Source organism: Crinia signifera, chromosome 9 (genome assembly GCF_055691185.1).
Source record: "Crinia signifera chromosome 9, ASM5569118v1, whole genome shotgun sequence".
Taxonomy (NCBI): Eukaryota; Metazoa; Chordata; class Amphibia; order Anura; family Myobatrachidae; genus Crinia; species Crinia signifera.
In genome coordinates this window covers 387,374-405,131 of record NC_139225.1, presented here as the reverse complement: position 1 = coordinate 405,131, position 17,758 = coordinate 387,374, and the positions used below count along the sequence as shown (strand labels likewise).

Below are 17,758 nucleotides of genomic sequence, written 5' to 3'. Positions count from 1 at the left end.
ATACAATCTGCATTAGATTTGCACTATATAGTCATTGCTGCCCTGGGTTTCGATTTGTGCTGTCACGGGAGCGCGCATCGGGATCGCAAGGTAAAAAATATGTGCGATCTGTATGCGATCTGCATGACATAGTCAAAATCTAATGTCAAATCTCACAGTGTGTACAGAGCATTAGCTTTATTTGTATTTATTTATACGTTGGCACTCAAAGGGTGAAAGATACAGGATCATTTTAGACTTCCTTTCGCTGTAAGGGTTAATATACATACTGTATGTGACTAGTATCACATAAGTCAAAGAATATTGAAGTTTACAGGAACTCTACATTAGAAACTCTACATTTCCTCTTTAATAAAATAAAGTAAAAAACAAATATATAAGTAAAACTGTTATAATCATACATTCCTGTAGCAGTGAAAACATTTCCCCTATTTGATCTGCAAACCGTACTTATTTAATGGCATATAATTACGCCCTGATCTGCGATGTGAAAATGAATATTAAGCACTGTCCCTGAAGAGGACTAGAAGCAATGTGATAGTTACCACTCTCCCCCCCAAAAATGCATTAGATGGCGCTAGCTGCTGGGACAAAGAAGCTTGGTAAGTCTGGCAACTTGGCAGATCCCATGGAAAGGGGATGGGTTCTTCCTTTGCAGCTCAATAATTGAGGGGCCATGGAAGATATCGTCTGAAACCCCTTCTTCTTAATCCTGAGAATATTTATCTTTTGTAGGGATCCCTTATACAGATGTAGCCATTCATTGTATACAGATGTAGCCATTCATTGTTTGGCACGCCAATGTCGCACTCTCGACACAGAATTGCTAAGCCGCTCCGTCATCATTTAATGTGTTTCTATGAGCCACGGGAGCATATTATAATCATGAGCGTGGTGACAGGATCAGATGTCGCAGGAGCAATTAGCACAGCAATAATGAGCGTGGCGACGGGATCAGATGTCGCACGTAGCAATTGGCACAGCAATAATGAGCGTGGCGATGGGATCAGATGTCGCACGTAGCAATTGGCACAGCAATAATGAGCGTGGCGACGGAATCAGATGCCGCACGTAGCAATTGGCACAGCAATAATGAGCGTGGCAACGGGATCAGATGTCGCACGTAGCAATTGGCACAGCAATAATGAGCGTGGCGACGGGATCAGATGTCGCACGTAGCAATTGGCACAGCAATAATGAGCGTGGCGACGGAATCAGATGCCGCACGTAGCAATTGGCACAGCAATAATGAGCGTGGCGACGGGATCAGATGTCGCACGTAGCAATTGGCACAGCAATAATGAGCGTGGCGACGGGATCAGATGTCGTACGTAGCAATTGGCACAGCAATAATGAGCGTGGCGACGGGATCAGATGTCGCACGTAGCAATTGGCACAGCAATAATGAGCGTGGCGACGGGATCAGATGCCGCACGTAGCAATTGGCACAGCAATAATGAGCGTGGCGACGGGATCAGATGTCGCACGTAGCAATTGGCACAGCAATAATGAGCGTGGCAACTGGATCAGATGTCGCACGTAGCAATTGGCACAGCAATAATGAGCGTGGCAACGGGATCAGATGCCGCACGTAGCAATTGGCACAGCAATAATGAGCGTGGCGCTGGGATCAGATGTCGCACGTAGCAATTGGCACAGCAATAATGAGCGTGGCGACGGGATCAGATGTCGCACGTAGCAATTGGCACAGCAATAATGAGCGTGGCGACGGGATCAGATGTCGTACGTAGCAATTGGCACAGCAATAATGAGCGTGGCGACGGGATCAGATGTCGCATGTAGCAATTGGCACAGCAATAATGAGCGTGGCTACGTATGTAAATGACTGTTTTCAGGAATGTTCCACAAATTTTAATTGATAAATATGCCTTAGAAAGATGATGGAAGATGAAAGAGGAATAGGACATGTAACCCTAATATAAGTGATGCCAAAAGAAAATTAGGTACTTATGTAGTATCTGGGAGTCCGATTTTGTGATTGTATGCCTTACCTTAAGGCATACAATCAGATGTGATGCGATGCGATTTTGCATAGGATTCAATGTTAAGAAGGTCCTGTTCATTTCCCCACTATCCAAGTGGGCATAGAGTTGATTTTATATAGCGTGGCGAGCGCAGCGAGCCACCGAGCCCGAAGCGTGGCGAGCGAAGCGAGCCCCGCGAGGGGACGCATATTTCTTAAAAGTATTCTGTGTCCCCTCGCGGGGCTCGCTACGCTCGCCACGCTTCGGGCTCGGTGGCTCGCTGCGCTCGCCACAGGTTTATATCCAACTCCATGCCCACTTGGATAGTGGGGAAAGGAAAAGGACCCCTTTTTCCCATTGAATTCTATGTTAAAATGGACTCAGACCATTTTAACATTGAATCCTATGGAAAAATCTTGACCATCGCATCGCATACGATTTGGTCGCATGCGATGCGATGCGATCCGATTTCTAAATCGGACGCCCAGATACTACATAAGTACCGAAAATTATGTTGGGAAAAATGTTGCATTGACTTTAGTTTTGTGAAGCTTTCCCCTGATTTTGGCCTCCAAGGGTGTAGCCCAAACATTTGTTTTTACTTAAGATCGCAAACAAAGACGAAGGTATAAAATTTCTAAAAAGTACTTGCTGTTCTTCATAAAAGAGCGCAGCGCACACAGGGGCTTTCCACTGCTTTGCAAAGTAGATGTTTTGTCACCGAAACGGCCCATGGATTTGTGTGCAGTAACGACAAAGTGTCGCCCTCGATGATGCCGTCTGGTGATTCGCCCGACTTTCTATTTTTACCCAGTGAATTTGTAGACATTGTTTCCCGTGAACTGAAAGAAGACGACAGCTTAAACTGCATTTCCAGTAATTCTTCTCTAGGCCAGAAATGACTCTTTCCCCACCCAGCACACTTTACACTACAAGGCCCAAACATTTGTAACAACAAAGACACTAGATGCGGATGCGGGGATAAAAAAAATGCCTCCAGAGAAATTGTTCCTGTATGGAACAGATAGATTTATAATAGGACATATATTGATTTATATAAATAACTTTCACTTTGAGCTGTGACAGTTTTAACTTTCACTTTTTAAAATTTTTAACCCACAAACTCTCCATCCCACCCGATCCCCTCCTACCTTCAATCTCTATCACAGCTCCCACTCTCCATATCCAGCAAGTTTGACACAGATCAGTGTCCCTGCAAAATTGCTTTCACTTTCTGTTAGGACTAATTTGGGACATTGAGTGACCTCTAGTGATCACTAGCAGTACTTCACTCACCTCATAGAGGTGAAGAGTAGTTAGCATTTTATATATAGATGATTAGTTTTAAGTGTGATACCTTCAGTATGTATCATTTCAAATTATTGTTAGTACAAATGCATTTGTCCAAAGCATTGGCCAAACCGAAGTTCCAAAGATGAAGTCAACAATACACATGCAGCATGCTTCTTATCATCGGGTGTGGTATGCTGTTCCGACAGTCGGGATCCCAACAATCATTAGCCCGACGTCGGGATCCCGACTGGCTGGACTCATACAGCGTGGCCAGTGCAAAAAAGCCCCTTGCAGGCTCGCTGCGCTCAAAATGCTGCAGGCACGGTGGCGAGCTACGCCACCTATTCTATTCTCCCACTATGGTGGTCGTGGACCCCATGAGGGAGAATAGCCGCCGGCCGCCGGGAACCTGGCCATCAGTGTTTTAACAGTCGGGATCCCAACGTCAGATTAATGACTGTCCGGATCCCGTCCGACACCCCGTCCGGCACCCCTTATCATCACATGCACTCCACAGATCTGCCCAGTTGCAGTCCATTAAGAATATGCCCACAATTTGCTAAATCCTTTGAATTCAACCAAAATTTTAATTATTGGGAGTATGTAATCAGAGAATATGAATAATAAAGTATTATGGGGCTGTTTCAGACCTACTCGCAGTGTGCCAAATTTGGCCCTGTCCCGAAGGTCGGGTTTGTGCATGTGCGAATATACGCATGTGCAAACCCAGAGAGTGCACAGCTTCGGCAAGTTTCACACTCGCCGGGCCCTTTACTCCAGGAGGGGAACACTCAGCATTTTATGGGCGAGCCCATAAAACATTGGGCATTCCACAGCACACGCAGGCACATCAATGCCTGCTTGGGGTGGATGACTGACATCCAGCCCTGAATTCACCCATCTCTGCCCAAGATAATAAGTAGACTAGGCCAAGATGACAGACTCTAGACTGACTTTTATCTGCAAACGTACGAACGCATGCAAGGGGATGTGTAAGCGTACACATCCCTTTGCATGCTAATGTGGAGATTTGGGGAGTACTGGGTTTACCTGTTCATTAGGCGGCGAACATATATGCAGCCTAGCGAACAGGCCATGTTACTTTTAGATGGCAGCTCCGTTGTATCTACTGGACCAAAGTCCTTCAATATACAAAAAAAAGAAAAATGGGAGAACATTTAGAAAAGCTTCCCTACAGCCCTGTAGCAACCAATGACGCTATAGTTTTATGGAACGTAAAGGTTATCTATCGGTAAATTTTTGAAAGCTTCTAAAAAAATAAAGAGATGATCTTGCCCTTAACAACCAATCAGATTCTGTTTATCCTTTTCTACAATGCAACGATTCAAAAAGCAACAGACCTTTTGTGTCGAAATGGTTACGAAAAGCACCAAGAAAAAAAAGCCAGTGTTGTTTACAAAAAGGGGTAACAAATAGCTGGAAAACAAAAAGATGTTCTTTAGCAGGGATGCTTTAAGAGATGAAGAGGCCCGTGTGCAGTCTCCTCTGTTTGGGCCCCTTCCTCTCTGCCAGCAACAGCGCAATAGTGGCGGATAACTGGAGCACTCAGACTCTACTGTGCATGTAAGAAAAAATATTTTTATTCACCACCAGGTGAAAAAAGGCGCTAGGGAGATGGGGTGTGATGTGTAGGCTGCTCACACGTAGGGGGGGTTCAGTCCCCTAAAGGTGGATACAAGGGGAAAACAAAAATTGTGTAGAGCGCCGAAGTGATAAATTATACTAGATCTTAAACTTAAATAAGCCTAAGAAATGAATATTGATCAATTGGGTATCACAAAATAAAAATACATTTAATTACCACATCAATTAAAATCACATTCATTATAAATGCACATACAGTTAAGACTAAAATTAGATATTGCACTTGAGAGAGATATGGCATACAGTAAACCACTTGTCTATATATATAGTAAGTGTAGGATACTTAAGTGAGTCCCGCTTGTTCCACATTTTGCTACCTTCTTGTTAAGAATTTTGCGGTCCCCAATTGGAGGGGGGACAGGGAAGGGGCAGGGGAAAGGGAATCCGGATACAGCTTGTACTGATAGGGATCGGTTTGTCCTGCTGGAGGCCTTGGTCTTGTTTTCCACTGGTGGGCAAGATGTATATACCTCACTGCTCAGATAAGAGGCTCCAGGAAATTAGCAGGTGTTTAGTCCCAATTTGTACATCCAAGTTGGAAAAGGTGGGGATGGCTGAGTCCGTGGGGAACAAAGTGGTAGCTGGTCCAAGAGGTATTAGGTGGGTATCCGAAGTTGTAATCACAATGGTGCAGACAAGGGTTAACCTGACGGGTTTCGTTGCGTTCTGGCAACTTTCTCAGTACAAGCTGTATCCGGATTCCCTTTCCCCTGCCCCTTCCCCGTCCCCCCTCCAATTGGGGACCGCAAAATCCTTAACAAGAAGGTAGCAAAATCTGGAACAAGCAGGACTCACTTAAGTATCCTACACTTACTATATATATAGACAAGTGGTTTACTGTATGCCATATCTCTCTCAAGTGCAATATCTAATTTTAGTCTTAACTGTATGTGCATTTATAATGAATGTGATTTTAATTGATGTGGTAATTAAATGTATTTTTATTTTGTGATACCCAATTGATCAATATTCATTTCTTAGGCTTATTTAAGTTTAAGATCTAGTATAATTTATCACTTCGGCGCTCTACACAATTTTTGTTTTCTACTGTGCATGTGCAGACCTCTGGAAAAAGGGTGCACGGGACATATTTACAGTGATTACGGCAACGCTGCTTCCTTCATCATAGGACTCCGAAGAGGTGAGTATTATAAAATTGTATGCAGTGTGGTGGTGGGGGGTCGACCCTGTGAATCATAAGCCAATGTGTACCACGCACACTACACTCATTAAAAATATGCCACTGGTCTTAAGCAACCTCAAAATAATGAGGACACGTAGGAAAATATGGTCAGGTAGAATATAACCAGACGTGCAAAGGGACAAGCTGAGAAGAAAAAGGCCCAGTCAAAAAAGCAGACTGATATATAATAAAACTCAAAAGAGTTCAGTAATTGATCAAAGGAGGCAAGGATAAAGCAGATCATCTAAATAATTATTTTTGATACGTATTCACCACAGAAAGGGAGGGGAAAGGGCCACAATTAAGTTGTAAGAACGTTCATAAAAATTAGTTAGATACATTTACAAAGGGGAGGATCCTAACAGAACTCTCAAAACTAAACTTGAAAAAAATCAATGTGGCCAGATGGAATACATTTAAGTATACTAATATCTGCTGGTAATGCCATTGACAGAATTGTTAACCCAGTCACTAGCTACAAGAATAATTCCAGAGGACGGGAAAATAGCAAATTTGGTACCACTGCACAAAAGTGGAGGAAAGGACACCTGTGCCTTTCAACATCTTTATTATTTGCCAAAGTTTTCAAAGGAAAATTATGCCTTTTTGCCGATGATGGAAATATATGCATCCGGGTAGACATATCAAGCGATTGATTGAGGAGTAGATTAAGATCTAGTAAGTCTACAGGAATTGTGAAGAATGTGTCAACTACAATTTAATGCCCACAAATGCACTTGGGCCTCAAAAACACAAAAGATAAGTATAGTATTAATGGCACTATAATGGAAACTACTGAGGAGGAAAGGGATCTACAGTATTAGTCATAATATTTTAATTGGCTGAAAGGCAGGCAAGAAATGTAACAAAGCAATGAGGAAGGCAAGTCAGATGCTTGGTTGCATAAGGAGAGGAACCAGTAGCAGAAAGAAAGAAGTAATAATGCCACTTTATACAGTAGGTCATTGGTACGGCCTCATCTGGAATACTGTGTCCAGTTCTGGAGGCCATATCTCCAGAAAGATCATACAAAGGGCCTTGTTCTAGTTCACTCTTTCTGACAAAATTCTTCTTAGATTGATAAAACCATGTACACTGCAGGTGGGCAGATATAACATGTGCAGAGAGAATTAGATTTGGGTGAGTTATTTTGTTTCTGTGCAGGGTAAATACTGGCTGCTTTATTTTTACACTGCAATATAGATCTCACTTTGAAGTAAAACCCCACCCAAATCTAATTCTCTCTGCACAAGTTACATCTGCCCCACCTGCAGTGCACATGGTTTTGTCCATCTAAGAAAATATTTGTCAAAAGAGTGAACTAGAACTGATTATATACTGTTATTGATAATGTTACATAGTTAAATAGTTACATAGTATTTAAGGCTGAATAAAGACTCATGTCCATCCAGTTCTACTTTGGTGTATTAGCTTCATCCCTTGTTAAGGACAGATTATGATTATTGTTTGTACCCCTGTATGTTTTTAACCAATAGATGTTGGTCCAACCTTATTTTAAATGTATTTATTGTGTCAGCTGACACCACATCTCCAGGAAGAGAGTTTCATAGATGTGGTTTAACCAATGCTTTGTACAGTGGCATCATTACATTTGAGTCCCTAGTCTCCATACCCCTTTTCATGCATGCTAGTATCCTGTTCGCCTTATTTGTTGCTAAATGAATTTGAGCGCTACACCCCAGTTTGTTACCTATTTGGACTCCTAGATCCTTTTCAAGTTCTGAATTACTCAGTGCCTCCCCGCTTAGGTTATAACTAGCACATTGAATCTGTTTCCCAAGAAGCATAACCTTGCATTTATCCACATTGAACCGCATTTTCCACTTTTTTGCCCACTCGTCTAATTTATTAAGATCGCTCTGAAGCGCGGAGACATCCTTGGTTGATCTAATTACTCTTGTTTTGTGTCATCAGCAAAGATGGAAACATTGCTGGGTATACCCACCCCAATATCATTAATAAATATGTTAAATAAAAGGGGCCCTAGCACCGACCCCTGTGGCACTCCACTTAGTACTGGTATCATATTTGATACTGCGCCATTTACAACCACTCTCTGTTCTCTATTACACAGCCAGTTCCCTACCCATCTACAAATACTTTCCCCTAGTCCCAGATTTTCCATTTTATTTATCAACCTCTTATGCTGAACCGTATCAAAGGCCGAACGTTATTCTATCATTGAAGAAATACACAATATTAATTGTACTCACCAGTCCATCTTCTCCGTGTACATTAAGTACATACACTTCTTGCTTTGGAGACTTTCCTATACAGCCCTTAATGGTGGTAGAATGATACTCGGTTGACTTAACCATATTATCTCTGCTCAAGGCACAAATTTCGGATGCTGGATCTGGAATAAAGTCATGGCAGCCAAGAATTAATAATTATAAAAACATTCAATAATGATAGATAATAATAGTTTGTTTTACATTATACAGTAAGTATAAAATGTAACAAAACTGTGAGCATGGGCATCTTCTGAGAGGAGGGGTTTGTGTGTAATCTCCGTGCAGGACCCCTCCTCGTGCTGCTGTATAACTGGTAGTCTGCTGACCATGACTCCGGGAATATGGTGGCAGCACCATTTTTCTGGTGATTTTGCCAGAGATTCAGGTAAATATGTTTATCGGGGGCAGAATGTGAGGGGTTGGCATCTTTTTTGACTGTGAGCTTCCATATTTACCACACCTGGCACCCATTATAGATATGTCAATGATTATAAGATCTGAGGGTCCATTTATGAAAGAGCGAAGAGCACCACTAAAGTAGAAATGTCTGGAGGGGGGTGAGGGGTCGTTACCAATGGTGCTTGTTACCTTACTGACCCAGGGTTGGTAGAAGCTAAACACTGGGATGGATAGGACAAGGCCCTGGACAACATGGTATCACTGACATTGAGGAGCTTCAACTGGAAGATTCTCATGTCACAAGCTGCTGACTGTTTGACTGGATGGATGTAAACCATTAGTGTACTGAGAAAGCACCAAGGTTTCCTAATTGTGGCACTGGACCCCACATTGCCTATATATCAAGGGTTTTACTGCCAGTCACCACACTGTTACCACCAGAGACAATGCCGCTGGCTGTGAGCCTTGTCTCCAGAGGCATACTGTACCTCTGGGAGGCAATGGAGTCATCTGCCGCCGGGTTCCTGCTCCCAAGGGGGCACCTCTCCCTTACTGCAAATTTGAATCTTATAATTCAAAGCCTTTGATATCGCTTCCTTGACTGACTCCCCCTCCTAGCAGGACCATAAATGTCATACTCTCTTTATTTTAAACATAATATCCATAACATACATATATTTATATAAGGTGGTGTGTGTGTGCGTGTGTGTGTGTGTGTGTGTGGGGGGGCACTAATTTTTATCTTGCATCCGGGCAACTGGGACGAATTTATGCCACTGCTTGCCTCTCTATAGTGGATGCAGTTGATCTGTCTGTAAATTACATTCTCATTCCTCTCCCCAAAGCTACAGGATTATTTGGAAATGCTAGAATACTTGCTTAATCTGTCTGCTTGCTCTTATCTGACCAGAAAGCCACATATAGTACGACAAAAGGTGGCTTAGTTATCAATCTACAGCAAGGAGAATGGTTCCTAAACACTGCTTATTGCGGTGATTAAAAATAAATCTCTAAAGTCTCAGGTGATGTACACTTACATGACATCTCTATCACACATGTGCAGTGGAACTGAAGCCCCAAATGCTGGCTGTCAGATCCACTAATACTGTATACCTGTATATATAATGACAGTCAACAGCAGCTACACTGCAATAAATAAAGGACATAATCCAATGTTTCAGAATGTATTCACTTTTTCATCAGGGTTATATATATATATATATATATATATATATATATATATATATATATATATATATATATATATATATATATATAGGGTTGTGAGGAGGCACTCCAAAAAACTCCAGAAAAAAACAATGTAATAAATAGCAAACATTCCGGTGCCCTCCTGGCTGTGCCTCGGCTGGAAACCGATAATGTAGAGGGGGGTTGGCGGCACTCGGAATAACTGGAGACCACACAGGCTTCTACCGACGTTTCTGTGTCAACTGGCACTTTTATCAAGGTGGCACCTTGATAAAAGTGCCAGTTGGCACAGAAACGTCGGTAGAAGCCTGTGTGGTCTCCAGTTATTCCAAGTGCCGCCAACCCCCGTCTATATTATCGGTTTCCAGCCGAGGCACAGCCAGGAGGGCACCGGAATGTTTGCTATTTATTACATTGTTTTTTCTGGAGTATTTTGGAGTGCCTCCTCACAACCCCATATATATATATATATATATATATATATATATATATATATATATAGTTTATTTAATATATATATAGTTTATTTAATATATATATAGTTTATTTAATATATATATATATATATATATATATATATATATATATATATATATATATATATAGCAAAGGAAATAAGTGCGCAAATAGTGAGAATCCTGAGGACAGTGGATATTGCTGGAATTATCCACACACACAAAGGACGATTTGTATATAGTCCCAATTCCAAATTGTCATGCACCAAAGGATTTTTTGTCCTGGCAGCTCTCCTGAATTCCGCAAGTGTAGAAACACTAAAAGAAAAGATGAGAGCGCTCCATTGTGCAATATCAAAAATATCAGAAAAACAGAGGTAAAAACAGGTATTGGACTGAACCCTTGGGGTATTTGCCACATCAGAACCAGCTGTTTGATGAACTAACTGATTCAACGTTACTGAGGATGCAGCCTATCATTTGACAAGGTGACTGTGCCATTGCTGAGGCATAAGATGTAAAAACCCTCATACACTTCAGGGGCATACACACGGAGCAAATTTTCTGGTACTCTTTACCTAGAACGGCGCCCATCGCGACCATCGTATGCACTAAAAAACGGGTGCGATGCGATGCCCGCGATTTCCCATAGGGATCAATGTTAAAAGTGAGATTGGACGCGATTTTAGTGTTCAATGCCTCAATGCCCGCGATTTTTCCATAGGAAACAATGTTAAATGGGCCACAGAGCCCAAATAGTCACCCTAAAGTCTGAAATGGCCCCCACAATTGTTAACGCCACCCCATGATCAACGTCAACCGGAAGCGTGGCGAGCGCAGCGAGCCCGCGAGGGGCGGCGGTACGCGTCCTCCGACCTTTTCATACCCCCACTATCCACGTCGGCGTGGAGTTGAGAATAGAATAGTGTGGCGAGCGCATCGAGCCACCGAGCCCGAAGCGTGGCGAGCGCAGCGAGCCCCGCGAGGGGACGCGGATACCTTCACAGGCAAACGCATCCCTTCGCGGGCTTCACAGGTATCCGCGTCCCCTCGCGGGGCTCGCTGCGCTCGCCACGCTTCGGGCTCGGTGGCTCGCTGCGCTCGCCACACTATTCTATTCTCAACTCCACGCCGACGTGGATAGTGGGGGTATGAAAAGGTCGGAGGACGCGTACCGCCGCCCCTCGCGGGCTCGCTGCGCTCGGGTTCACGTTGATCGTGGGGTGGCGTTAAAAATTGTGGGGGCCATTTAAGACTTCAGGGGGACTATTAGGGCTCTGTGGCCCATTTAACATTGTTTCCTATGTAAAAATCGCGGGCATTGAGGCATTTAACACTAAAATCGCGTCCAATCTGACTTTTAACATTGATCCCTATGGGAGAATCGCAGGCATCGCGGGCATCGCGTCGCACCTGTTTTTATGTGCATGCGATGCCCGCGATTTTTTACCCCCGACGCCCGCGATGCCAATCGCGGGCGCCGTTCTAGGTAAAGAGTACCAATTTTCTAAGCAATCTGACTAGATTTCTTAGAAAGTAAGCACAGATCTCTCCGTGTGTATGCTCCAAGAGATTAAATATCTCTTGCTAACTAAGTCAGTGCAAGTAGTCAAAATCTAGTCAGGTTGCTTAGCAAGTGACTGCAAATCTCTCTGTGTGTACAGAATGATATCGCAATCTCTCATTCTGATCCACTACCCGGCCTTGTTTTGCTTAAGCAAAATTGCTTAGCACAAATCTCTGCATGTGTATGTGCTCTCCGTCAGTGCCCCTTCAGCCTACATCGTATGCAAAAGAACCGCATACTATGTATCATATGTGAGCCTAGCAGCTGCCCCCGGCGGGGCGTCGCTGAGGTATCGCATGCGATGCTACAAGCGATGTCTCGGCAACTTCCCAACGGGGGCGGCGGCAAGGCTCGCATATGATACATCGGATGCGGTTCTTTTGCATACGATGTATCGTATGCTATGCCATTCACTGCCCCAGGATATGATGTATCATTGTGGCAGTCATGGCGATCTCTGGTTCTGATCCAATGTGCACTGGACCGCGCATCAGATTTTAATGGGGAGTAAATGACATATGATATGTCACTTATCATACGATTTATCGATCCAACGGGTCAAAATAGCGTGAAAAAGGTTGTTGCTAAAACTGTGGCAGGGCATGCTGGGACATGTAATTCCATAACAGCTGGAGAGCCATGTGACACCACAGTTCTAGAGTATGGGGGCCTTAATGTGTGTCTACACCCAAGGCCTACTTATTGTAAACACATTTTATGAGGTTGTAGTAATGAGTTGGCCATTCACCACTTTATTTACATATCCACTTTGGCTGTAACGCCAACATTATCATAAATCCCTATAATGGGCTACATAGTATCCAGTTTTGCAGTAGTCGGGACAAGGGGACTAAATGAACTAGCATTCCTTTTGTTATTGTGCGGGGATTATCCATAGATGTGTCACTGGTTGACAGACACAGTGTTACTCAATAGCAGGGGAGACAGTCTTATGGGGCTGGAGTTCCCCTTTGTGTCACCACGTGTTCCCTAGTCAGACACATTGTAAAAATAGCATCTTGCCCTTTGGATGTGTGGGCAACTTCCAGCCCTGAGGGTGAGGATGGACACACGGAAGCGCCAAACTGGATTAATAGAAGATTTAATTAATGAGCAGGGCTCACATCCAAACTCTGCAGTGGGTCACAGACCTAAGTAGTGGCTATTGTGCGCCGCTTCCTGTCAGCACAAAAAAACAACCCTTATCAGGATGTAGCAGACTGGCTCCATATTCAGCGTTTCTGCTTGCTCTGTATACTGAGATCTAGCATCCAGCTACATCACATACTGACTCAGCAGGCTGGGTTTTAGTAAGCTCCCCATATAAAAAGACAACCGGAGCGATATGTTATTTATTTATTTATTCATCACCTTCAGTCATTATCATCAACACAACGGGTTCAGGCGACCATCGATAGCAATGGCAACGATGCCATCCCTAATCTATGCCTGGTGGAGAGAAATAAAGTACCAGCCAATCAGCCCCTGATTTATTGCACACACAGCTTGTAAAATGAGAGTTAAAAGCTGATTGATTGGTGATTTATTAATCTCCACTTTCCACTCTATCCGTGCTTTGATAAATACCCCCCTAATGCTGTGTACACACGAGGGCAATAGGGGCTATAATCGCTGGGAATATGGTAGCAGGCGACCATATTGCCAGTGATTGGGAGTGTGCCCCGGCTGCCAGTGATTGGGAGTGTGCCCTGGTGCGCGCTCCCGTTTTCTGCCCCACTGTAATCGCTGGTCGCAGGAGCCTGCTCCTGCGACCAGCTAATTACCTCTGCGGCTCCCCCAGCAGGACCATCTCTGGTCACTTGATGAAAAGGAGACACTGAGCAATATATTCACCCCGTGTGTACGCACCACAAGCCTTATCATTAAAATGACAGTTTTGCGAATAAGTTGCCAGAACACAGAAATAAAAGCCATTAAAAATATCTCTGCTTTCTCTTGCAGGTGATAGTTCAGTTGTTGCCCCTTTTTTTGACATTCCTGATAGTGGCAGTAGGCAGTCAGTGGCAACCTGTTGCCCCTTGCCATCCTGCAGCTGTTCCCTGCGTCACTTCCAAACCAACTGGCACCACATTATGTCATTATCAGATAAAGTCACACAGGCGGGTGCCTGGAGAGAGGCGCTCAGCGGATCAGATAGGGAGGAAAATGCAAAAGGGAAGTTCTCTGGAAGCAAAAATAAATACAATCACCCTTCCCCTAGTCATGCACAAGACCCAGCGTCACGGCGGGTCTCAGTGTCTCCCTACAGCCAAGAGCCAGGCAGCAAAACAACACTGAGAATAGGCTAGTCGGGTTACTATAGACACAGGCAAGGACTTAACGCATTGGTGTAGGCAGGGCTATTTTTCAGCAGGCTCCAGCAGAAACTGAGGGGCAGATTTATTAAGCTCGGTGAAGTGATAAAGTATCTGTTTTTTATCACCGGCCAATCAGCTCCTACCTGTCATTTTTCAAACCAAGCCTGTAACTTCACAGGTAGGAGCTGATTGGCCGGTGATAAAAAACATAATTTATCACTTCACGGAGCTTAATAAATCTGCCCCTGAGGCCCTTATTCTAGTTCACTCAAAAATAAAGCAGCCAGTATTTACCCTGCACAGAAACAAAATGACTCACCCAAATCTAATTCTCTCTGCACATTTTAAATCTGCCCCCTGCAGTGCACATGGTTTTGTCCATCTAAGAAATATTTTATCAGAAAGAGTGAACTAGAATAAGGGCCTCAGTTCCTGCTGGAGCCTGCTGAAAAATAGCCCTGGGTATAGGTGTACCTATAATGCAATGAGCTCAGTTGTGGCTACTCTGTCTTATCAAATGGACAAGAGGTTTAATTTATAACACTAAATAAATAAAAATGTAAATAATTTTTTAATTACTCTGTTTTCATTTGTCCTTTAAAAAATAATAAAGAGAAACCTAGCCCTAACAAGTGGCAAACCCTATGCCAAGGGTTAACTTGGTAGCAGACTGAAAACACAGGAAGGGCAAAGCCAGGGCATCCCTATTTAGGAGACAGGGCAAGCCACAAATGTTTTTTTCATTATTTTTAGGTTTTTCTATGATTTTTTCTGCTTTAGAAAATGCAGCATTGACAGTTATAAAATTCATCTTTAAACAAGCCAAGCACTGGGCTGAATCAGGGCCAGATTGACGGGATTAAAGACCTGATCGCAGCCAAATGAACATGCTTTGGGGCCGCAATGCGCATATGTGACACCAGCCAGTGACAGACCTCAGCAAGCCAGCCGTAGTTTGATTCACAGGAAGTTGCTATTTGGGGATGGTAGCCACCCATTTTTGGGGAGTGTCAGGAAAAACACAGGCGTGCCCAATCGGTTTCATGGAGGGTGTGTGACACCAGCTCCGGCCGCGATCGCACTGGCCATGTAGGTCTTGGATAACGCACAGACTGTACACAGTGGAGAAAGTCAGTTTCCGGGGGGCTCTATATGATTTGGCACTTGATGAGCCATTTTTTCCAAGCGATATATCACACGAGCTTCATTGCATGTAAAAGAACTGCTGGGGGATGTGATACATAGCTGGTGCTAAAAAGCGCCTGCAATGTGCTGCTGATGTTCTGATTCTGATAGATCATACGTGCTCCACGTATGATCTACAAGACCCAATCCGATGTGCATTGGATCCGATCACATGTCAAACACCTCCAACCTCTGATTTGGGCCGATTTCACCAGATATATCAGGACGATCAGGGGAAATTGAACCTGTGTATGGGCACCTTAACTCTGTGTCTGGAACAAACCATGTTGCATTGCATGGGGAGCACATGCAATTATATTATTTCTGTGCAAGGTAAATACTATCTGCTTTTGCATGTATTCCACAAGTGTTTTATTTATATTGTAATTAAGATTTCAATTTGAACACACCTCACTCAAATCTAGCTCTCTGCATACGTTACATCTGCTAACCCCCCCACCGCACATCCTCCTCCTCCACTGGTCAAATTGGGGCTCTTCTGGGAGGGGCTAAAATGATGCAAATTGTGTAATTTTAGCCACACCTCCCTCCTTGTAGACCCACGAATAGTGGCATTTGCTCTAATATAGGCAGAGCTTAGTGACATTAGCCCTTCCCCCGAAGTGGAGATGACCGTCTCCATTCTGGGCCTCCCCCAAAGTTAGTATGCTGTTAAACCATCAGTATAAAATCATCGGGTGCTGCACCATTGCCAATGTTCCGAATACCTGACTATTGCGGCTGCTTGTGAGGCATCCACCCCCCCCCCCCCCCCATGATGGCCGACCATTACTATTTTCAGAGTAGCATTTTCAATTGCTGCAAAGTTTTTTTATACACTATACAGTATATACCATTTTCCTGCAAATAGTCAATGATTTTGTGGCAATTGTGGGTTCTACATAGAGATTCTTTGTTTATGGTTTTTGAGCCACAAAACTTTGAGTTTTAAGTTGAAATGAGCATGAATGTGAGACGCTCAGGAACTCAGGCACTAAGCAATTCCTGTACGGCGGCTGCTCTAACTCCCAATCCTCAGAGCGGAGCAAGAAACAGGATGGAAGAGTTCTTCAACCCAGAATAAATGTTAACAGGATGGAGCCAGACAGACGGATGGACTGACGGGGGAGCTTGGAACAGTCGCTGCTGTAAATTCTCCCCCGCTGTAGTATACGGACATATGTTGGCCAGGCCTACAGGACATTTATCATAAGATATACTGTAGTAGTTCCGGATGAGAACTTCTTATACGTTCCTATACAGGGTATGGGTCATAAGATCAACTGTGAAGGTTAACATACACTGAAGGTCGACAACTGAAATAGGTCGCCATGGCGAAGGTCGACAGGGTCGTAAGGATGACACAAGCACTAGGTCAACAGTCACACTAGAGCGATATATATATATATATATATATATATATATATATATATATATATATATATATATATATATATATATATATATATATATATATATATATATATATATAGAGAGAGAGTCCAAAAGACCGGCACAATCCACGGCCATAAGTCACGAAATCGCCAGGTGCCTGCACAAAATGTAGATACTTCACGGGGGGTGAGAGCGGCACTCGCAGCATAAGAACAACACTTGTACAATTTGAACCCTATTGTACAAGTGTTGTTCTTATGCTGCGAGTGCCGCTCTCACCCCCGTGAAGTATATATATATATATATATATATATATATATATATATATATATATATATATACACTGTACAAATTGGTCACTTTTTAATTTTTTTAATAAATTTTATTGAATTTTACTAATTTGCTCAACTTTTTTATCGGCTGTGGTGACCAATCGCATAAAACGCGTCCAAATCGCATGTTCGATGCAATGTGCGGTCCCGTGCCCATCACCTTTGGAGCCTGGGAGTCGCACTGCTGGCAGGAGAGTTATGTGATACATCGTATGCAGAAGTACAGCAAACGATATACCAAATGCGATTCTGCAGCTCGAGAAGTTCCCGAACGGCTCACGGGTGAAATACGTCCGACTTCTCCGAGGGTAAAAGTCGCACAAGTATATGGCCATACTATTTTCCTGCAAATAGTCAATGATTTTGTGGCAATTGTGGGTTCTACATAGAGATTCTTTGTTTATGGTTTTTGAGCCACAAAACTTTGAGTTTTAAGTTGAAATGAGCCTGAATGTGAGACGCTCAGGAACTCAGGCACTAAGCGGTTCCTGTACGGCGGCTGCTCTAACTCCCAATC

General features: G+C 43.4%; 1 protein-coding gene across 2 annotated transcripts in view; it reads right to left on the bottom strand.

Moving 5' to 3' along the window:
* Positions 1–17,758, bottom strand: part of ENG (endoglin) — a 109,066-nt gene that overhangs the window by 50,901 nt on the left and 40,407 nt on the right. For both annotated transcript variants that reach the window (XM_083160832.1, XM_083160831.1), the window contains exon 2: positions 8,361–8,503. In XM_083160832.1, coding sequence (XP_083016958.1) covers positions 8,361–8,503 — 143 coding nt within the window. The remainder of the gene's footprint in view (positions 1–8,360; positions 8,504–17,758) is intronic.